The sequence below is a fragment of the Passer domesticus genome, chromosome 3 (assembly GCF_036417665.1).
Source record: "Passer domesticus isolate bPasDom1 chromosome 3, bPasDom1.hap1, whole genome shotgun sequence".
In the NCBI taxonomy this organism is placed as follows: Eukaryota; Metazoa; Chordata; class Aves; order Passeriformes; family Passeridae; genus Passer; species Passer domesticus.
In genome coordinates, this window is record NC_087476.1 from 84,759,811 (window position 1) to 84,784,273 (window position 24,463).

Below are 24,463 nucleotides of genomic sequence, written 5' to 3' on the forward strand. Positions count from 1 at the left end.
TATCGGTTAAATAATGGTTTGTTCCTTTCCCCCCTATGTAATCCCCTAGAATGGTTTGTCCCTAAGTTGTTTTTCTCCTGCTTTTCCCGCCACTGGCATGTCAATTAAAGTAAGATGTCCCTTGTTCCTCCCCCTTATACCATATTTGGTATTGTCAATCTTCCCGGTGCTGCCTCCTGCCCATGTCAATTATGTTAACCCCCCCTACTTTTTTCAAGAAATTTCTATGTCATTTGTCCTTAGCCTGTGTTGTGATTTGCTCCCAAAGCTCTCTCCCTCCCCTTTGTTCTTGTTATTGGTTCCTTTGCGTTACATCACCTCACTTGTATCCTCGGTTATTGGCTCCTTTGTGTTTCCACACCCCACGCCCTCTTACTTTAAAAGCTAGCCGTGACGGTTGATCTTTGACATTTGTCCCTGGACCCTTCTCGGTTGCCTTTTTCCCTGGATTCTCCCTTGGATTAAAGACGCCTTGGAACCCAAACAAGTGTCCCTTCTTTCTTCCTCTATCTTGGATCCTCGTGTCTCTTTTCGCATTAGCCTGCGCACCCACGCCGCAGGCTGTCACCGCTACCCGGCAGACCCGACGGGAACCTGGCAGCGGCCAGTCTTGTGGCACCCCTCTGCGGTCTTGCAAGGAGCAGCTAGCCGGCGCCCCTTTGCTCCGACCGGCCGCAGCGCGTGAGAGCCACAGTTGGCGCGCCACCGTGGGGCTTTCTCCGCCGTCTCTAACACCATCGGCAACGTGCTCGACGCCGCCGAAGAGGGACGCCGACGCACGAGAGAGAGCCACTCGGAGTGGACTTTCCTTACTGGACTCTAAAGTTCCTGGCAGCACCAACACCTCCGTGTGAGCACGCCAACTTTTGTCTGGTGGTGCTCCCGGAGGAAGAAGACGACAACCTTCCCTGGGGAGAGTGGAAGACCGTCTTCGGATCCAAGGACCCCCATTGCCGCCTTCGTTTCCTCGGTCATCGGTCTGGTGAGCTCCCGTTCCCTTACCCTGCTTGAGGGGGGCTACCAGATTCCCCACCGGTGGTCGGCGGATCCTTCTTTTTTAAGTTGTTCCTTTCCGGCAGTGGGTGGGTGGAAGCTGCTAAGTGGAAAAGATGGGAGTGCGTCTTTCCACGCAGCAAAAAGAAGTTTATACCCAAGTTGTGGGATTCCTCAGGGAGGGGGGTTGTTCATTTTCAAAGGGTTTAACAAAACGTTTTGTTCGCTGGTTGTTTTCTAAGTTCCCCCAGTTGTCACCCGATGATGTTAGCAAGCTAGATTTCTGGAAAATGGTTGGTCACACCTTGTCCGAAGGCATTAAGAGGGGTGACCCCACAATCAGGGAAGGATTTATGAAGTTGTTTCTTTTAATTTTTGAGGCTGTTAAGAGGCAGACTGTAGATTGTGGGGGGGAAAGTGGGAAATACCTAGCGACGCGTTCCCCAGTTCTCCCTCAACCCCTTACCCTACCCTCTTTTCCTAATCCCTCTCTCCCTATACTGGGTGGACAGGAGGGAGCAACCCGTCCGACGCAGACGCAGGGTTGCTACCGTCTCCCTGGCTCCCTCCGGTCCCCTCGGTACCCTCGCCCCGGTAGTACTGGCCACACTGCTGGAGACCTCTCCCTAAACCCGCTTTCCAACTCCCCTTATCCCACAGTTAACTCCCACGGTTCCCAAGGATTCGTTGATCCTCCCAATCCCTTCCTTCCCTGTCCCAAAGAAGTGCCACAAAATGGCGGCGACCTCCAAAATGGCGGTCGCCACGTGGCAGGCGCTTCTTCTTCCCAGAACCCTTTTCTTCCCGCGCTTTCCCCAAATCCCGCCTTCCTCCCTTCACACCCTTCCGCTTCCTCTGCGGTTGCCCCTTCCGGTTTCTCTACTGTCACCCCTCCTCCTTTCTCCCTTCCTGCTTCTGGTGACCCCTCCCGCTCTCTTAATGTGACGTCACCTCCTGCTGATATGGCTCCACCCTATGGCTCCGCCCCCTCCCTTCCGTTTTCCCACGCTCCCTCTTCCGGTTCCCACGATAACGTGGGAACCCGAGAGAGGGGCTCTGGCAAACCGGAACCGGAGGGTGAAGAGAATCCCCTGTTCCTTGCCCCAGTCACCTATAATGCGAGAGGGAATCCCAGATGGGAGCCTCTCTCGTTTGACAGCATTAAGGACGTTTGCAAAGCTCGACGAGAATTTGGGCACAAAAGTGAATATTTCAGGAGCGTTTTAAGGGCAACGTTTACTAATACGATGGTCCCTGCAGATTTGAAACGTTTGTTTGGTTGCCTGCTCCCTCAATCGGAGTACAAATTATGGGAAAGAACATGGAAGAGATTAGCAGGTGACCTCCTTCCAGAGATTTTGCAAACGGAGTCTTGTGCCACAGATATAGAAGGTAATGACATCACCTTAGACCACCTTTTTGGTGAGGGTGACTGGAGCACGGCACAGAAACAAGCCGGTGGGATTCCAAGGGAAGTTCTAGACCAGGTTAGGAATGCAGCGGAGCGTGCTTTTTTTAGTATGCCCTCGAAAGAACCTGCTATTCCTTATATTGCTTTGAAACAATCACCTGCTGAGCCTTTTTTAGACTTTGTGGAGAGAGTTAAATCAGCAGTTGAGAAGAAAATAGATAATCCTCAACTCCAAGAACATCTGATTTTGGAGATCGTCACCGCCAATGCAAATGACGTCTGTCGGCGAATCATCCTCGCTCTTCCTGCGTCGCCACCTCCCACCTTAGATCAACTTATTGAGGAATGCACCAGGAAGGCGATGCTGGTGATCGAGGACATCGTCCGAGCTAACCCAACCGCCGACCATATTGCTGCAGCTACTGCATTTACAGCGCCTAGAAAACCTGTCTTTCCCGCAGGAACTTCCACATCTCCCAACCACCGTTGTTTTCACTGCGGTCAGGATGACCATTTCATCAACCGTTGTCCTTATCTGGGCAGGGCACCACCAGGAGTGGAGGGGCAGGGGGAGAAACCCTCGTCACAAAAAAACTGAGTGGCGAGCGCGAGACCACCCCGCGCGAGGACAAAAATCGGGTGTGGCGCGGGGACATCACTAACAACAAGCACGATGGTCGCGTTACCACCAGCGATCATCGTGCTCCTTACAGGCTTAGACTTACCAAACCTATTTTCTTTAATTCCCAGGACTGGTACATTGTGCAACCTGACCCTGAGCTTCTTCCTCGGATCCATCAGGCAGAGACTCACCGGAGCGCGACATGGTCAAACTGCAAGTACCTCGTTGTCGCGGACACTAAATATGCTCCCCTCGAGCTTGAAGTAGTCCCTGCAATTTTGCTACCTGAGCAGGGTCACTTCGAGCTCTGGATGCGCTGTGTCCATCCCCCCCTCTTCCTTCCGGAGAACCAGATCGTCGCCCAGGCAATTCCCATCCCCCAGTTCGTTGGCGATGATCTGGACCTCTCCATTTATTACACCGAATTGTTGGGAGAGGAGAAGCCCCTCGTGTGGTGTGGTCTTAAGAGCGAGGGTCATTCAATCCAACTCCAAGGGATGATGGACACAGGGGCAGATGTCACGGTCATTCCACCACACAAGTGGCCGTCACAATGGGAGCTGCAAAACGTGAGCAGCTCAGTAATAGGTGTTGGGGGTTCCCAATTGGCGCGACGTTCTAAGAGCATAGTACAAATTACGGGGCCAAATGGACAATTAGCTTCTGTACGTCCGTTTGTTTTAAACTCAAGGTTTACCCTGTGGGGAAGAGATGCCATGTCTCAATGGGGAGCGAAATTGGACATACCCGCTCCTCAGAATTTTTAGGTGCGGCCACTGAGGAGCGCCCTACCATCAGACTCAATTGGCTTACAGATACACCAGTCTGGGTAGAGCAGTGGCCGCTGAGTAAACAAAAATTAAGTGCACTCACTCAGCTCGTTGAGGAGGAATTAGCCAAAGGCCACATTGTTGAAACCAACAGCCCTTGGAACTCCCCTGTTTTTGTCATCACCAAGCGGGGAGGAGACAAGTGGCGCCTCCTCCACGATCTGAGGAAAATAAATGATGTCATTGAGGACATGGGGTCCCTTCAACCGGGGATGCCTTCCCCATCTATGCTCCCCCAAAATTGGCAATTGGCGGTAATCGATATTAAGGACTGTTTCTTTCATATTCCCCTTCACCCAGCTGATGCGCCACGTTTCGCCTTCTCTGTTCCCTCCATCAACAGAGAAGCTCCCATGAAGCGCTACCACTGGCGTGTTCTCCCACAAGGGATGAAAAATAGCCCTACCATCTGCCAGTGGTATGTCGCAAGCGTTCTGTCCCCGGTGCGCCAGAGGGAGAGCAATTGCATCATCTATCACTATATGGATGATGTCCTTGTTTGTGCCCCCGACAGCGACGTGCTTGCACGCGCTCTTGAGGACACTATTACGACTTTATCGGCGGCTGGATTTGAGCTCCAAAAAGATAAAGTACAACACCTGCCGCCTTGGAAGTATCTGGGACTCGAAATTAATAACAGGACCATTGTGCCCCAGAAAGTCCTTATTAATGATAATCCCAAAACCTTAAGAGACCTGCATCAGCTGTGTGGGTCATTGAACTGGATCAGGCCCTGGCTGGGGCTCACCACGGGGGATCTGTCCCCTCTTTTCAACTTATTAAAGGGGGGAGAGGAGCTAGATTCCCCGAGGGCCCTGACCCAGGAGGCCAAGTCAACCCTCGAGAAAGTCCAACATGCCATCTCGACACGACAAGCCCACCGATGTCGTGAGAACCTCCCCTTCAAGTTCATCATCTTGGGTAAGCTGCCACACCTCCATGGGCTCATTTTTCAGTGGGACAGGAGCCAACGGGATCCCCTCTTGATAATAGAGTGGGTATTCCTTGGTCATCAATTGTCCAAGAGTATTACAAGGCCACAAGAACTGATGGCCCAGTTGATCATGCGGGCTAGAGCACGCCTGCGAACGCTCGCAGGGTGTGACTTTACATGCATTCATCTTCCCATCAAAACATCCGCAGGGAAGATGACGAAGGAGACTGTTGAGCACCTCCTTAGAGAGAATGAAAACCTGCAGTTTGCCTTGGATAGCTACACCGGGCAAATTTCGGTAAATCATCCCGGCCATAAATTATTTAACGTAGAATTTAATCTGATCCCAAAAGAAATACAAAGTCGACGTCCCCTCAAGGCTCTGACCATTTTCACCGACGCGTCCGGAGGGTCCCACAAGTCAGTAATGACTTGGAAAGGTCCTCAGGCTCTGCGATGGGAAACCGATGTTAAGACTGTGGAAGGCTCTCCACAGATTGCAGAGCTGGATGCAGTCGTCAGAGCTTTTGAAAAATTCCCACAACCCTTCAATTTAATAACCGATTCGGCGTACGTAGCAGGTGTAGTATCCAGGGCAGAACATGCTGTGCTCAAGGAAGTCTCCAATCCCATCCTGTTTCGCTTGCTCTCGAAGTTGATATATTTGGTTTCCCACCGAGAGCAACCGTTCTTTGTTATGCATGTGAGGTCACACACTGATCTTCCTGGCTTTATTGCCGAAGGCAATCGCAGGGCGGATGCGCTGGCCGCACCCTTACAACTGGCTGGCCAACCTGACATCTTCCAGCAGGCCAAATTAAGCCATCAGCAGTTCCACCAGAATGCCCCAGGCTTGGTTCGCCAGTTCAACCTTCGGCGTGACCAAGCCAGAGCAATTGTGGCCACATGCCCAAACTGTCAGAAAGTAGCATTACCATCGCTACCCTCCGGGGTAAACCCCCGAGGTCTGCGCAGTTGTGAGGTGTGGCAGACTGATGTTACACACGTGCCCGAGTTCGGGAGGTTCAGGTATGTCCACGTCACGGTGGATACTTTCTCGGGAGCCGTCTTCGCCTCGGCCCACACCGGAGAGAAAGCAGCTGACGCGCAGAAACACCTTATTCACGCATTTGCAGTCCTGGGGGTTCCATCTACCATCAAAACTGACAACGGCCCAGCCTATACTTCCAAGGCGTTCGGTGAATTTTTACAAAGTTGGGGAGTCCAACACAAAACTGGCATTCCACACTCCCCCACCGGTCAGGCCGTAATAGAAAGAACTCATCAGACTTTAAAGCAAGTCCTCCTCCGCCAACGCGGAGATGTTCAGGTTCAGTCCCCGCACCTCCGGCTCTGCAAGGCACTCTTTACCATCAACTTCCTTAACTGTTCCTTTGACAGGCCGGAGCCACCAGTCCTGAGGCATTTTGTTCAACATCCCCAATCTAAGATCGTAACAGAGCCTGAGGTTCTCATCCGGGACCCAGACTCTGGGGAAATTCAGGGGCCGGTCCGTCTGGTTACCTGGGGGCGTGGATACGCATGCGTATCCACTCCCTCAGGAGTCAGATGGATTCCCAGGAAATGGGTCAAGCCCTATATACCACCCACTGAGCCACTAACGTCTCAACCTGTTGTCCCCTGCAGCCAAAGGGACCCATGTGATGATGCCTTCGCACACAACCGGAGGCGCCGCAAGGGAAGGGAAAACCCAACACCTTCCACCTGAGGAGTGTCCCTTTTTGAAACCTTGAGTTGCTCCCCGTACTTACGTTATATTTCGTTTTTTCTTTAGGCATCCACCATGGTCCCCATTGCAGTTCTCATCACCTGGCAACTCCTAATTCAAGCCTTGGACCAGTCCCTGGTGACCGCGTGGATTGTCCCGCAGCCTCGCAAAAACGTGTGGGTAACTCTAGCCCATGCCCTCAATCAGGACCATCTTTGTCTATCCACGCCAGCAGCGGACAACCCTATGTCGACATGTCTGGTGGGGATTCCCTTCCAACTGACGGATTTTCCCAGCTCCCTTGTAAACATTCAGAGCCAACTGAATAGGAATAATCCGTCAGGTCAGTGGGTGGAGATTTTTCGATATTGGGGGGTTGTGAGTTATGTAAAAACACCCATAACCAACCCCCTAGAGCTCTGGCGCAAGTGGGTATTCGACCTACCCTACGCAGAGGCTGAGCCCCAGGAATTCGAACTACTGGGCTCGGCCAAAGCAGACCTCTGTGTGCACTTTGATTTCACACCATCGTCCCAAGTTAAATCTTACGAAGATGTCAAGCAGCACAAACTAGAATTCCGGGCAGCTGCATGGTGCGCACAGGTGGGCAAAATAAGCGCCCCATCCACTGACGATGGGTACCCCAGGAAACTAGATAAAGGTGTCTTCCTAATCTGTGGGGACAGGGCGTACCCGGGAATCCCGTCTCGTCTCCTAGGAGGCCCGTGCACCCTAGGGCGACTGTCGCTGGCGTCACCCAACATGACACAAATTCCGATCAGGCATGTCAAAAAGAGTACAAAAATTGTAAAAAGGGGTGCAGAACAATTGGACGAACATTGTGACAGTGAAATTTATCATTGGGCCAAATCCAAAAGGATCGCCGTCTCCGTCTTTTTACCTTGGGTGGCGGCGGCCAAGTCTCTTAGCGAACTTGGTAACCTCGAATGTTGGGTAACACACCAAGCAAATTTGACCTCACAGGCCCTGAGCGACCTCCTAGCAGATGAGGAGATCACCAGACGCGCGACCCTGCAGAACAGGGCCGCTATCGACTTTCTGCTGCTGGCACATGGGCACGGCTGCCAAGAGTTTGAGGGGCTGTGCTGCTTCAATTTAACATCTCGCAGCAAGTCAATCCACGCGTCGATCCAGGAAATGAAAGACCTCGTCGGCGCTGTCAAACAAGAGAGCGAAGACTGGTTCAAGGACTTGTTCAGGAACTGGGGGCTTTCAGGTTGGATGCTTTCTCTTATAAAAGACATCGGTTATTTTGTTGTTATCCTCCTTCTTGTGGCTTTGAGTTTTGGGGTCATCAAGAGAATCATCACCGCCTCTCTAACTAACTCTTCATCGAAATCGAAGGTTGTAATCGCAGCTGCAACAACGCAAGAGGACAGCTGGTGGAAGAATCCCACATCGAGAGACACTCAAGTATAAGATCCCAAAGGTTTTGTTTCCCCTAAAAAACCCACACTCTCCTTTTTTTAAACAAAAAAGGGGGAGATGTGGTGTTGCATGTTTTAAAGTTATTGTTCAAAGATGTTGTTAATTATTTTATATCGGTTAAATAATGGTTTGTTCCTTTCCCCCCTATGTAATCCCCTAGAATGGTTTGTCCCTAAGTTGTTTTTCTCCTGCTTTTCCCGCCACTGGCATGTCAATTAAAGTAAGATGTCCCTTGTTCCTCCCCCTTATACCATATTTGGTATTGTCAATCTTCCCGGTGCTGCCTCCTGCCCATGTCAATTATGTTAACCCCCCCTACTTTTTTCAAGAAATTTCTATGTCATTTGTCCTTAGCCTGTGTTGTGATTTGCTCCCAAAGCTCTCTCCCTCCCCTTTGTTCTTGTTATTGGTTCCTTTGCGTTACATCACCTCACTTGTATCCTCGGTTATTGGCTCCTTTGTGTTTCCACACCCCACGCCCTCTTACTTTAAAAGCTAGCCGTGACGGTTGATCTTTGACATTTGTCCCTGGACCCTTCTCGGTTGCCTTTTTCCCTGGATTCTCCCTTGGATTAAAGACGCCTTGGAACCCAAACAAGTGTCCCTTCTTTCTTCCTCTATCTTGGATCCTCGTGTCTCTTTTCGCATTAGCCTGCGCACCCACGCCGCAGGCTGTCACCGCTACCCGGCAGACCCGACGGGAACCTGGCAGCGGCCAGTCTTGTGGCACCCCTCTGCGGTCTTGCAAGGAGCAGCTAGCCGGCGCCCCTTTGCTCCGACCGGCCGCAGCGCGTGAGAGCCACAAAAGCCAGCCAAAACATTCCAAAAACCAGCCAAAATATTCCGAAATCCGGCCAAAACATAATAAAAACAAATCAAAACCAACCAAAACATTCCAGAAACCCGACAAAATAGTTTAGAACCTGCCAAAACTGATCAAAACATTCTGAAAAGATGCCAAAATACTAGAAAACCAGTCAGAAGTGATCAAAACTTTCAATAACTTGCCAAAACATAATCAAAACAAATGAAAGCAAACCAAACCATTCCAAATACCCGCCAAAATATTTGAAAACCCGCCAAAAGGAATCCAAACATTCCAAAACCTGCCAACACAATAAAAACAACACAAGAGAAAACAAAACATTCTAAAACACCATCAAAACATTCCAAAAACCCGCCAAAACATCGTAAAAACAAATCAAAACAAAAGAAAACAATAAGAGGAACATGGCAACATATTGGCAAGCAAGAGACGGAGAGCGCGGCACCTTCTAGGAGGCCAAGAAGGAAGCCGCACAACACCTGCACTGTGTCTGCACCTTTCAAACTGCTAGAAGATAGTGGCTTGCCACTGGCCTGCCTCTTCAGTTGCCATTAGCATTCCAATGGAAGGTATTCTTGGACAACTTTGCTCTGCTTGCTGCTAGTTCTGCCCCAGCCTACCATCCATAACCTTGCTCTTCCCTTGAGGCTCTGAGATGCCAAGAACTTGTCAACTTCAAAGGGCGGGCCGGGCTACATCTACTCAGCTGGCACACCTTCTCCTTGCTAGACCTAGTGGCAAAGCATTTTGCTGAGATGCAGAAGGCAAGAAATGCAGAATACGGAGACGCGGAGCTGTCCCACCTGCCGCTGCCAGGCGTCTTTCCGCAGAAGGAGCGCCCCGGAGCGCACCGCAACCGCCACCGTCATCTCTGCGCAAAGAGCCAAAATATTTGAAAACCCGCCAAAACTAATCCAAAAATATTTTCAAACCCGCCAAAACAGAGAACCAGACAGAAGTGATCAACACATTCGAAAAACCTGCCAAAACATGATAAAGTCCACCAAAGCTAATCCAAACACACCAAAAACTGGGCTAAACATAATCAAAACAAATCAAAACAAATCAAAACGTTCCGAAAACCCGCCAAAATATTTCAAAACCCGTCAAAACTAATCAAAACATTCCGAATACCCGCCAAAACATTCCAAATACCCGCCAAAATATTTTAAAACACGCCAAAATGAATCCAAATATTCCAAAACCTCCCAACACCATAAAAACAACACAAGAGAATACTAAACATTCTTAAACCAAACCAAAACATACCGAAAACCCTCCAAAACTTCATAAAAACAAATCAAAACCAACCAAAATATTCCGAAAACCCGCCAAAATAATTTAGACCTGCAAAACTGATCATAACATTCTGAAAAGATGCCAAAATACTAGAAAACCAGTCAGAAGTGATCAAAACATTCAATAACTTGACAAAATACCATAAAAACAAATCAAAACCAAACAAAACATTCCAAAAAACCGACAAAATAGTTTAGAACCTGCCAAAACTGATCAAAACATTCTGAAAAGATGCCAAAATCCTAGAAAACCAGTCAGAAGTGATCAAAACTTTCAATAACTTGCCAAAACATAATCAAAACAAATGAAAGCAAACCAAAACATTCCAAATACCTGCCAAAATATTTGAAAACCCGCCAAAAGGAATCCAAACATTCCAAAACCTGCCAACACAATAAAAACAACACAAGAGAAAACAAAACATTCTAAAACACCTCCAAAACATTCCAAAAACCCGCCAAAACATCGTAAAAACAAATCAAAACAAAAAAAACAATAAGAGGAACATGGCAACATATTGGCAAGCAAGAGACGGAGAGCGCGGCACCTTCTAGGAGGCCAAGAAGGAAGCCGCACAACACCTGCACTCTGTCTGCACCTTTCAAACTGCTAGAAGATAGTGGCTTGCCACTGGCCTGCCTCTTCAGTTGCCATTAGCATTCCAATGGAAGGTATTCTTGGACAACTTTGCTCTGCTTGCTGCTAGTTCTGCCCCAGCCTACCATCCATAACCTTGCTCTTCCCTTGAGGCTCTGAGATGCCAAGAACTTGTCAACTTCAAAGGGCGGGCCGGGCTACATCTACTCAGCTGGCACAGCTTCTCCTTGCTAGACCTAGTGGCAAAGCATTTTGCTGAGATGCAGAAGGCAAGAAATGCAGAATACGGAGACGCGGAGCTGTCCCACCTGCCGCTGCCAGGCGTCTTTCCGCAGAAGGAGCGCCCCGGAGCGCACCGCAACCGCCACCGTCATCTCTGCGCAAAGAGCCAAAATATTTGAAAACCCGCCAAAACTAATCCAAAAATATTTTCAAACCCGCCAAAATAGAGAACCAGACAGAAGTGATCAAAACATTCCAAAAAACCTGCCAAAACATGATAAAGTCCACCAAAGCTAATCCAAACACACCAAAAACTGGGCTAAACATAATCAAAACAAATCAAAACAAATCAAAACGTTCCGAAAACCCACCAAAAGATTTCAAAACCCGTCAAAACTAATCAAAACCTTTCGAATACCCACCAAAACATTCCAAATACCCGCCAAAATATTTGAAAACCCGCCAAAAGGAATCCAAACATTCCAAAACCTGCCAACACCATAAAAACAACACAAGAGAATACTAAACATTCTAAAACCCAACCAAAACATACCGAAAACCCTCCAAAACTTCATAAAAACAAATCAAAATCAACCAAAATATTCCGAAAACCCGCCAAAATAATTTAGACCCGCAAAACAGATCAAAACATTCTGAAAAGATGCCAAAACGAGAAAACCAGTCAGAAGTGATCAAAACATTCAATAACTTGACAAAATATCATAAAAACAAATCAAAACCAACCAAAATATTCCGAAAACCCGCCAAAATAATTTAGACACGCAAAACTGATCAAAACATTCTGAAAAGATGCCAAAACATTAGAAAACCAGTCAGAACTGATCAAAACTTTCAAAAAACTTGGCAAAACATCATAAAAACAAATCAAAGCCAGCCAAAACATTCCAAAAACCAGCCAAAATATTCCGAAATCCGGCCAAAACATAATAAAAACAAATCAAAACCAACCAAAACATTCCAGAAACCCGACAAAATAGTTTAGAACCTGCCAAAACGGATCAAAACATTCTGAAAAGATGCCAAAATACTAGAAAACCAGTCAGAAGTGATCAAAACATTCAATAACTTGCCAAAACATAATCAAAACAAATGAAAGCAAACCAAAACATTCCAAATACCCGCCAAAATATTTGAAAACCCGCCAAAAGGAATCCAAACATTCCAAAACCTGCCAACACAATAAAAACAACACAAGAGAAAACAAAACATTCTAAAACACCACCAAAACATTCCAAAAACCCGCCAAAACATCGTAAAAACAAAGCAAAACAAAAAAAAACAATAAGAGGAACACGGCAACATATTGGCAAGCAAGAGACGCAGAGCGCGGCACCTTCTAGGTGGCCAAGAAGGAAGCCGCACAACACCTGCACTGTGTCTGCACCTTTCAAACTGCTAGAAGATAGTGGCTTGCCACTGGCCTGCCTCTTCAGTTGCCATTAGCATTCCAATGGAAGGTATTCTTGGACAACTCTGCTCTGCTTGCTGCTAGTTCTGCCCCAGCCTACCATCCATAACCTTGCTCTTCCCTTGAGGCTCTGAGATGTCAAGAACTTGTCAACTTCAAAGGGCGGGCCGGGCTACATCTACTCAGCTGGCACAGCTTCTCCTTGCTAGACCTACTGGCAAAGCATTTTGCTGAGATGCAGAAGGCAAGAAATGCAGAATACGGAGACGCGGAGCTGTCCCACCTGCCGCTGCCAGGCGTCTTTCCGCAGAAGGAGCGCCCCGGAGCGCACCGCAACCGCCACCGTCATCTCTGCGCAAAGAGCCAAAATATTTGAAAACCCGCCAAAACTAATCCAAAAATATTTTCAAACCCGCCAAAACAGAGAACCAGACAGAAGTGATCAACACATTCGAAAAACCTGCCAAAACATGATAAAGTCCACCAAAGCTAATCCAAACACACCAAAAACTGGGCTAAACATAATCAAAACAAATCAAAACAAATCAAAACGTACTGAAAACCCGCCAAAATATTTCAAAACCCGTCAAAACAAATCAAAACATTCCGAATACCCGCCAAAACATTCCAAATACCCGCCAAAATATTTGAAAACCCGCCAAAAGGAATCCAAACATTCCAAAACCTGCCAACACAATAAATACAACACAAGAGAATACTAAACATTCTAAAACCCAAAAAAAAAAACCAAAAACCCTCCAAAACTTCATAAAAACAAATCAAAACGAACCAAAATATTCCGAAAACCCGCCAAAATAATTTAGACACGCAAAACTGATCAAAACATTCTGAAAATATGCCAAAACATTAGAAAACCAGCCAGAACTGATCAAAACTTTCAAAAAATTTGGCAAAATATCATAAAAACAAATCAAAGCCAGCCAAAATATTCCAAAAACCAGCCAAAATATTCCGAAATCAGGCCAAAACATAATAAAAACAAATCAAAACCAACCAAAACATTCCAGAAACCCGACAAAATAGTTTAGAACCTGCCAAAACTGATCAAAACATTCTGAAAAGATGCCAAAATCCTAGAAAACCAGTCAGAAGTGATCAAAACTCTCAATAACTTGCCAAAACATAATCAAAACAAATGAAAGCAAACCAAACCATTCCAAATACCCGCCAAAATATTTGAAAACCCGCCAAAAGGAATCCAAACATTCCAAAACCTGCCAACACAATAAAAACAACACAAGAGAATACTAAACATTCTAAAACACCACCAAAACATTCCGAAAACCTGCCAAAACATCGTAAAAACAAATCAAAACGAACCAAACAATAGGAGGAACACGGCAACATATTGGCAAGCAAGAGACGCAGAGCGCGGCACCTTCTAGGAGGCCAAGAAGGAAGCCGCACAACACCTGCACTCTGTCTGCACCTTTCAAACTGCTAGAAGATAGTGGCTTGCCACTGGCCTGCCTCTTCAGTTGCCATTAGCATTCCAATGGAAGGTATTCTTGGACAACTTTGCTCTGCTTGCTGCTAGTTCTGCCCCAGCCTACCATCCATAACCTTGCTCTTCCCTTGAGGCTCTGAGATGCCAAGAACTTGTCAACTTCAAAGGGCGGGCCGGGCTACATCTACTCAGCTGGCACAGCTTCTCCTTGCTAGACCTAGTGGGAAAGCATTTTGCTGAGATGCAGAAGGCAAGAAATGCAGAATACGGAGACGCGGAGCTGTCCCACGTGCCGCTGCCAGGCGTCTTTCCGCAGAAGGAGCGCCCCGGAGCGCACCGCAACCGCCACCGTCATCTCTGCGCAAAGAGCCAAAATATTTGAAAACCCGCCAAAACTAATCCAAAAATATTTTCAAACCCGCCAAAACAGAGAACCAGACAGAAGTGATCAAAACATTCGAAAAACCTGCCAAAACATGATAAAGTCCACCAAAGCTAATCCAAACACACCAAAAACTGGGCTAAATATAATCAAAACAAATCAAAACAAATCAAAACGTACTGAAAACCCGCCAAAATATTTCAAAACCCGTCAAAACAAATCAAAACATTCCGAATACCCGCCAAAACATTCCAAATACCCGCCAAAATATTTGAAAACCCGCCAAAAGGAATCCAAACATTCCAAAACCTGCCAACACAATAAATACAACACAAGAGAATACTAAACATTCTAAAACCCAAAAAAAAATACCAAAAACCCGCCAAAACTTCATAAAAACAAATCAAAACCAACCAAAATATTCCGAAAACCCGCCAAAATAATTTGCACCCGCAAAACTGATCAAAACATTCTGAAAACATGCCAAAACATTAGAAAACTAGTCAGAACTGATCAAAACTTTCAAAAAACTTGGCAAAACATCATAAAAACAAATCAAAGCCAGCCAAAACATTCCAAAAACCAGCCAAAATATTCCGAAATCCGGCCAAAACATAATAAAAACAAATCAAAACCAACCAAAACATTCCAGAAACCTGACAAAATAGTTTAGAACCTGCCAAAACGGATCAAAACATTCTGAAAAGATGCCAAAATACTAGAAAACTAGTCAGAAGTGATCAAAACTTTCAATAACTTGCCAAAACATAATCAAAACAAATGAAAGCAAACCAAAACATTCCAAATACCCGCCAAAATATTTGAAAACCCGCCAAAAGGAATCCAAACATTCCAAAACCTGCCAACACAATAAAAACAACACAAGAGAAAACAAAACATTCTAAAACACCATCAAAACATTCTGAAAACCCCGCCAAAACATCATAAAACATAAGCAAAACAAAGAAAAACAATAAGAGGAACACGGCAACATATTGGCAAGCAAGAGACGCAGAGCGCGGCACCTTCTAGGAGGCCAAGAAGGAAGCCGCACAACACCTGCACTGTGTCTGCACCTTTCAAACTGCTAGAAGATAGTGGCTTGCCACTGGCCTGCCTCTTCAGTTGCCATTAGCATTCCAATGGAAGGTATTCTTGGACAACTTTGCTCTGCTTGCTGCTAGTTCTGCCCCAGCCTACCATCCATAACCTTGCTCTTCCCTTGAGGCTCTGAGATGCCAAGAACTTGTCAACTTCAAAGGGCGGGCCGGGCTACATCTACTCAGCTGGCACAGCTTCTCCTTGCTAGACCTAGTGGCAAAGCATTTTGCTGAGATGCAGAAGGCAAGAAATGCAGAATACGCAGACGCGGAGCTGTCCCACCTGCCGCTGCCAGGCGTCTTTCCGCAGAAGGAGCGCCCCGGAGCGCACCGCAACCGCCACCGTCATCTCTGCGCAGCAAAGAGCCAAAATATTTGAAAACCCGCCAAAACTAATCCAAAAATATTTTCAAACCCACCAAAATAGAAAACCAGACAGAAGTGATCAAAACATTCGAAAAACCTGCCAAAACGTGAGAAAGCCCACCAAAGCTAATCCAAACACACCAAAAACTGGGCTAAACATAATCAAAACAAATCAAAACAAATCAAAACGTTCCGAAAACCCGCCAAAATATTTCAAAACCCGTCAAAATTAATCAAAACATTCCGAATACCCGCCAAAACATTCCAAATACACGCCAAAATATTTGAAAACCCGCCAAAATGAATCCAAACATTCCAAAACCTGCCAACACCATAAAAACAACACAAGAGAATACTAAACATTCTAAAACCCAACCAAAAAATACCGAAAACCCTCCAAAACTTCATAAAAACAAATCAAAACCAACCAAAATATTCCGAAAACCCGCCAAAATAATTTAGACACGCAAAACTGATCAAAACATTCTGAAAAGATGCCAAAATCCTAGAAAACCAGTCAGAAGTGATCAAAACTCTCAATAACTTGCCAAAACATAATCAAAACAAATGAAAGCAAACCAAACCATTCCAAATACCCGCCAAAATATTTGAAAACCCGCCAAAAGGAATCCAAACATTCCAAAACCTGCCAACACAATAAAAACAACACAAGAGAATACTAAACATTCTAAAACACCACCAAAACATTCCAAAAACCCGCCAAAACATCGTAAAAACAAATCAAAACAAACCAAACAATAGGAGGAACACGGCAACATATTGGCAAGCAAGAGACGCAGAGCGCGGCACCTTCTAGGAGGCCAAGAAGGAAGCCGCACAACACCTGCACTGTGTCTGCACCTTTCAAACTGCTAGAAGATAGTGGCTTGCCACTGGCCTGCCTCTTCAGTTGCCATTAGCATTCCAATGGAAGGTATTCTTGGACAACTTTGCTCTGCTTGCTGCTAGTTCTGCCCCAGCCTACCATCCATAACCTTGCTCTTCCCTTGAGGCTCTGAGATGCCAAGAACTTGTCAACTTCAAAGGGCGGGCCGGGCTACATCTACTCAGCTGGCACAGCTTCTCCTTGCTAGACCTAGTGGCAAAGCATTTTGCTGAGATGCAGAAGGCAAGAAATGCAGAATACGCAGACGCGGAGCTGTCCCACCTGCCGCTGCCAGGCGTCTTTCCGCAGAAGGAGCGCCCCGGAGCGCACCGCAACCGCCACCGTCATCTCTGCGCAGCAAAGAGCCAAAATATTTGAAAACCCGCCAAAACTAATCCAAAAATATTTTCAAACCCACCAAAATAGAAAACCAGACAGAAGTGATCAAAACATTCGAAAAACCTGCCAAAACGTGAGAAAGCCCACCAAAGCTAATCCAAACACACCAAAAACTGGGCTAAACATAATCAAAACAAATCAAAACAAATCAAAACGTTCCGAAAACCCGCCAAAATATTTCAAAACCCGTCAAAACTAATCAAAACATTCCGAATACCCGCCAAAACATTCCAAATACACGCCAAAATATTTGAAAACCCGCCAAAATGAATCCAAACATTCCAAAACCTGCCAACACCATAAAAACAACACAAGAGAATACTAAACATTCTAAAACCCAACCAAAAAATACCGAAAACCCTCCAAAACTTCATAAAAACAAATCAAAACCAACCGAAATATTCCGAAAACCCGCCAAAATAATTTAGACACGCAAAACTGATCAAAACATTCTGAAAAGATGCCAAAATCCTAGAAAACCAGTCAGAAGTGATCAAAACTCTCAATAACTTGCCAAAACATAATCAAAACAAATGAAAGCAAACCAAACCATTCCAAATACCCGCCAAAATATTTGAAAACCCGCCAAAAGGAATCCAAACATTCCAAAACCTGCCAACACAATAAAAACAACACAAGAGAATACTAAACATTCTAAAACACCACCAAAACATTCCAAAAACCCGCCAAAACATCGTAAAAACAAATCAAAACAAACCAAACAATAGGAGGAACACGGCAACATATTGGCAAGCAAGAGACGCAGAGCGCGGCACCTTCTAGGAGGCCAAGAAGGAAGCCGCACAACACCTGCACTGTGTCTGCACCTTTCAAACTGCTAGAAGATAGTGGCTTGCCACTGGCCTGCCTCTTCAGTTGCCATTAGCATTCCAATGGAAGGTATTCTTGGACAACTTTGCTCTGCTTGCTGCTAGTTCTGCCCCAGCCTACCATCCATAACCTTGCTCTTCCCTTGAGGCTCTGAGATGCCAAGAACTTGTCAACTTCAAAGGGCGGGCCGGGCTACATCTACTCAGCTGGCACAGCTTCTCCTTGCTAGACCTAGTGGCAAAGCATTTTGCTGAGATGCAGAAGGCAAGAAATGCAGAATACGGAGACGCGGAGCTGTACCACGTGCCGCTGCCAGGCGTCTTTCCGCAGAAGGAGCGCCCCGGAGCGCACCGCAACCGCCACCGTCATCTCTGCGCAAAGAGCCAAAATATTTGAAAACCCGCCAAAACTAATCCAAAAATATTTTCAAACCCGCCAAAATAGAGAACCAGACAGAAGTGATAAAAACATTCCAAAAAACCTGCCAAAACATGATAAAGTCCACCAAAGCTAATCCAAACACACCAAAAACTGGGCTAAACATAATCAAAACAAATCAAAACAAATCAAAACGTTCCGAAAACCCCCCAAAATATTTCAAAACCTGTCAAAACTAATCAAAACCTTTCGAATACCCAAAAACATTCCAAATACCCGCCAAAATATTTTAAAACACGCCAAAATGAATCCAAACATTCCAAAACCTCCCAACACCATAAAAACAACACAAGAGAATACTAAACATTCTAAAACCCAAAGAAAACATACCGAAAACCCTCCAAAACTTCATAAAAACAAATCAAAACCAACCAAAATATTCCGAAAACCCGCCAAAATAATTTAGACCCGCAAAACAGATCAAAACATTCTGAAAAGATGCCAAAACGAGAAAACCAGTCAGAAGTGATCAAAACATTCAATAACTTGACAAAATATCATAAAAACAAATCAAAACCAACCAAAACTTTCCAAAAACCCGACAAAATAGTTTAGAACCTGCCAAAACTGATCAAAACATTCTGAAAACATGCCAAAACATTAGAAAACCGGCCAGAACTGATCAAAACATTCAAAAAGCTTGGCAAAACACCATAAAAACAAATCAAAACCAACCAAAACATTCCAGAAACCCGACAAAATAGTTTAGAACCTGCCAAAACGGATCAAAACATTCTGAAAAGATGCCAAAATACTAGAAAACCAGTCAGATGTGATCAAAACGTTCAATAACTTGCCAAAACATAATCAAAACAAATCAAAACCAACCAAAACATTAGCAAAACCCGCCAAAATATTTAAAAACCAGAAAGAAGTGATCAAAACATTCCAAAACCTGCCAACACAATAAAAACAACACAAGAGAAAACAAAACATTCTAAAACACCACGAAAACAATCCGAAAACCCACCAAAATATTTCAAAACCCGTCAAAACTAATTAAAACATTCCGAATACCCGCCAAAACATTCCAAATACCCGCCAAAATATTTGAAAACCCGCCAAAAGGACTCCAAACATTCCAAAACCTATCAACACAATAAAAACAACACAAGAGAATACTAAACATTCTAAAACCCAACCAAAACATTCCGAACACCCGCCAAAACATAATAAAAACAAATCAAAACCCGCCAAAACATTCCAAAAACCCGACAAAATAATTTACACCCGCAAAACTGATCAAAACATTCTGAAAAGATGCCAAAATACTAGAAAACCAGTCAGAAGTGATCAAAACATTCAATAACTTGCCAAAATATAATCAAAACAAATGAAAGCAAACCAAAACATTCCAAATACCCGCCAAAATATTTGAAAACCCGCCAAAAGGAATCCAAACATTCCAAAACCTGCCAACGCAATAAAAACAACACAAGAGAAAACAAAACATTCTAAAACACCACCAAAACATTCCGAAAACCCCGCCAAAACATCATAAAAAGTAATCAAAACAAAAAAAACAATAAGAGGAACACGGCCACATATTGGCAAGCAAGAGACGGAGGGGGCGGCACCTTCTAGGAGGCCAAGAAGGAAGCTGCACAACACCTGCACTGTGTCTGCACCTTTCAAACTGCTAGAAGATAGTGGCTTGCCACTGGCCTGCCTCTTCAGTTGCCATTGGCATTCCAATGGAAGGTATTCTTGGACAACTCTGCTCTGCTTGCTGCTAGTTCTGCCCCAGCCTACCATCCATAACCTTGCTCTTCCCTTGAGGCTCTGAGATGCCAAGAACTTGTCAACTTCAAAGGGCGGGCCGGGCTACATCTACTCAGCTGGCACAGCTTCTCCTTGCTAGACCTAGTGGCAAAGCATTTTGCTGAGATGCAGAAGGCAAGAAATGCAGAATACGGAGATGCGGAGCTGTCCCACGTGCCGCTGCCAGGTGTCTTTCCACAGAAGGAGCGCCCCGGAGCGCACCGCAACCGCCACCGTCATCTCTGCGCAGCAAAGAGCCAAAATATTTGAAAACCCGCCAAAACTAATCCAAAAATATTTTCAAACCCACCAAAATAGAAAACCAGACAGAAGTGATCAAAACACTCGAAAAACCTGCCAAAACGTGAGAAAGCCCACCAAAGCTAATCCAAACACACCAAAAACTGGGCTAAACAGAATCAAAACAAATCAAAACAAATCAAAACGTTCCGAAAACCCGCCAAAATATTTCAAAACCCATCAAAACTAATCAAAACATTCCGAATACTCGCCAAAACATTCCAAATACACGCCAAAATATTTGAAAACCCGCCAAAATGAATCCAAACATTCCAAAACCTGCCAACACCATAAAAACAACACAAGAGAATACTAAACATTCTAAAACACAAAAAAAAATACCGAAAACCCGCCAAAACTTCATAAAAACAAATCAAAACCAACCAAAATATTCCGAAAACCCGCCAAAATAATTTAGACACGCAAAACTGATCAAAACATTCTAAAAAGATGCCAAAACATTACAAGACCAGCCAGAACTGATCAAAACATTCAAAAAACTTGGCAAAACATCATAAAAACAAATCACAGCCAACCAAAACATTCCAAAAACCAGCCAAAATATTCCAAAATCCAGCCAAAACATGATAAAAACAAATCAAAATCAACCAAAACATTCCAGAAACCCGACAAAATAGTTTAGAACCTGCCAAAACTGATCAAAACATTCTGAAAAGATGCCAAAATCCTAGAAAACCAGTCAGAAGTGATCAAAACTTTCAATAACTTGCCAAAACATAATCAAAACAAATGAAAGCAAACCAAAACATTCCAAATACCCGCCAAAATATTTGAAAACCCGCCAAAAGGAATCCAAACATTCCAAAACCTGCCAACACAATAAACACAACACAAGAGAAAACAAAACATTCTAAAACACCTCCAAAACATTCCAAAAACCCGCCAAAACATCGTAAAAACAAATCAAAACAAAAAAAACAATAAGAGGAACATGGCAACATATTGGCAAGCAAGAGACGCAGAGCGCGGCACCTTCTAGGAGGCCAAGAAGGAAGCCGCACAACACCTGCACTGTGTCTGCACCTTTCAAACTGCTAGAAGATAGTGGCTTGCCACTGGCCTGCCTCTTCAGTTGCCATTAGCATTCCAATGGAAGGTATTCGTGGACAACTTTGCTGTGCTTGCTGCTACTTCTGCCCCAGCCTACCATCCATAACCTTGCTCTTCCCTTGAGGCTCTGAGATGCCAAGAACTTGTCAACTTCAAAGGGCGGGCCGGGCTACATCTACTCAGCTGGCACAGCTTCTCCTTGCTAGACCTAGTGGCAAAGCATTTTGGTGAGATGCAGAAGGCAAGAAATGAAGAATACGGAGACGCGGAGCTGTCCCACGTGCCGCTGCCAGGCGTCTTTCCGCAGAAGGAGCGCCCCGGAGCGCACCGCAACCGCCACCGTCATCTCTGCGCAAAGAGCCAAAATATTTGAAAACCCGCCAAAACTAATCCAAAAATATTTTCAAACCCACCAAAATAGAAAACCAGACAGAAGTCATCAAAGCATTCGAGAAACCTGCCAAAACGTGAGAAAGCCCACCAAAGGTAATCCAAACACACGAAAAACTGGGCTAAACATAATCAAAACAAATCAAAACAAATTGAAACGTTCCGAAAACCCGCCAAAATATTTCAAAACCCGTCAAAACTAATCAAAACATTCCGAATACCCGCCAAAACATTCCAAATACACGCCAAAATATTTTAAAACACGCCAAAATGAATCCAAATATTCCAAAACCTCCCAACACCATAAAAACAACACAAGAGAATACTAAACATTCTTAAACCCAACCAAAACATACCGAAAACCCTCCAAAACTTCATAAAAACAAATCAAAACCAACCAAAATATTCCGAAAACCCGCCAAAATAATTTAGACCTGCAAAACTGATCATAACATTCTGAAAAGATGCCAAAATACTAGAAAACCAGTCAGAAGTGATCAAAACATTCAATAACTTGACAAAATACCATAAAAACAAATCAAAACCAAACAAAACATTCCAAAAAACCGACAAAATAGTTTAGAACCTGCCAAAACTGATCAAAACATTCTGAAAAGATGCCAAAATACTAGAAAACCAGTCAGAAGTGATCAAAACTTTCAATAACTTGCCAAAACATAATCAAAACAAATGAAAGCAAACCAAAACATTCCAAATACCTGCCAAAATATTTGAAAACCCGCCAAAAGGAATCCAAACATTCCAAAACCTGCCAACACAATAAAAACAACACAAGAGAAAACAAAACATTCTAAAACACCTCCAAAACATTCCAAAAACCCGCCAAAACATCGTAAAAACAAATCAAAACAAAAAAAACAATAAGAGGAACATGGCAACATATTGGCAAGCAAGAGACGGAGAGCGCGGCACCTTCTAGGAGGCCAAGAAGGAAGCCGCACAACACCTGCACTCTGTCTGCACCTTTCAAACTGCTAGAAGATAGTGGCTTGCCACTGGCCTGCCTCTTCAGTTGCCATTAGCATTCCAATGGAAGGTATTCTTGGACAACTTTGCTCTGCTTGCTGCTAGTTCTGCCCCAGCCTACCATCCATAACCTTGCTCTTCCCTTGAGGCTCTGAGATGCCAAGAACTTGTCAACTTCAAAGGGCGGGCCGGGCTACATCTACTCAGCTGGCACAGCTTCTCCTTGCTAGACCTAGTGGCAAAGCATTTTGCTGAGATGCAGAAGGCAAGAAATGCAGAATACGGAGACGCGGAGCTGTCCCACCTGCCGCTGCCAGGCGTCTTTCCGCAGAAGGAGCGCCCCGGAGCGCACCGCAACCGCCACCGTCATCTCTGCGCAAAGAGCCAAAATATTTGAAAACCCGCCAAAACTAATCCAAAAATATTTTCAAACCCGCCAAAACAGAGAACCAGACAGAAGTGATCAAAACATTCCAAAAAACCTGCCAAAACATGATAAAGTCCACCAAAGCTAATCCAAACACACCAAAAACTGGGCTAAACATAATCAAAACAAATCAAAACAAATCAAAACGTTCCGAAAACCCACCAAAAGATTTCAAAACCCGTCAAAACTAATCAAAACCTTTCGAATACCCGCCAAAACATTCCAAATACCCGCCAAAATATTTGAAAACCCGCCAAAAGGAATCCAAACATTCCAAAACCTGCCAACACCATAAAAACAACACAAGAGAATACTAAACATTCTAAAACCCAACCAAAACATACCGAAAACCCTCCAAAACTTCATAAAAACAAATCAAAACCAACCAAAATATTCCGAAAACCCGCCAAAATAATTTAGACCCGCAAAACAGATCAAAACATTCTGAAAAGATGCCAAAACGAGAAAACCAGTCAGAAGTGATCAAAACATTCAATAACTTGACAAAATATCATAAAAACAAATCAAAACCAACCAAAATATTCCGAAAACCCGCCAAAATAATTTAGACACGCAAAACTGATCAAAACATTCTGAAAAGATGCCAAAACATTAGAAAACCAGTCAGAACTGATCAAAACTTTCAAAAAACTTGGCAAAACATCATAAAAACAAATCAAAGCCAGCCAAAACATTCCAAAAACCAGCCAAAATATTCCGAAATCCGGCCAAAACATAATAAAAACAAATCAAAACCAACCAAAACATTCCAGAAACCCGACAAAATAGTTTAGAACCTGCCAAAACGGATCAAAACATTCTGAAAAGATGCCAAAATACTAGAAAACCAGTCAGAAGTGATCAAAACATTCAATAACTTGCCAAAACATAATCAAAACAAATGAAAGCAAACCAAAACATTCCAAATACCCGCCAAAATATTTGAAAACCCGCCAAAAGGAATCCAAACATTCCAAAACCTGCCAACACAATAAAAACAACACAAGAGAAAACAAAACATTCTAAAACACCACCAAAACATTCCAAAAACCCGCCAAAACATCGTAAAAACAAAGCAAAACAAAAAAAAACAATAAGAGGAACACGGCAACATATTGGCAAGCAAGAGACGCAGAGCGCGGCACCTTCTAGGTGGCCAAGAAGGAAGCCGCACAACACCTGCACTGTGTCTGCACCTTTCAAACTGCTAGAAGATAGTGGCTTGCCACTGGCCTGCCTCTTCAGTTGCCATTAGCATTCCAATGGAAGGTATTCTTGGACAACTCTGCTCTGCTTGCTTCTAGTTCTGCCCCAGC

At 44.6% G+C, this 24,463-nt stretch overlaps 1 protein-coding gene across 1 annotated transcript; it reads left to right on the forward strand.

Moving 5' to 3' along the window:
• Positions 1–2,257: 2,257 nt before the first annotated feature.
• On the forward strand, positions 2,258–7,959 carry LOC135297830 (uncharacterized). The gene is made up of 2 exons (XM_064415783.1): positions 2,258–2,385; positions 6,586–7,959. The coding sequence occupies exon 2, from the start codon at positions 6,595–6,597 to the stop codon at positions 7,957–7,959; it is 1,365 nt and encodes a 454-aa protein (XP_064271853.1). The 5' UTR covers positions 2,258–2,385; positions 6,586–6,594.
• The last annotated feature ends 16,504 nt before the right edge of the window (positions 7,960–24,463 follow it).

Coding starts and splice junctions, on each gene's coding strand:
- LOC135297830 (XM_064415783.1), top strand. CDS start 6,595: ATGGTCCCCATTGCAGTTCTCATCACCTGGCAACTCCTAATTCAAGCC.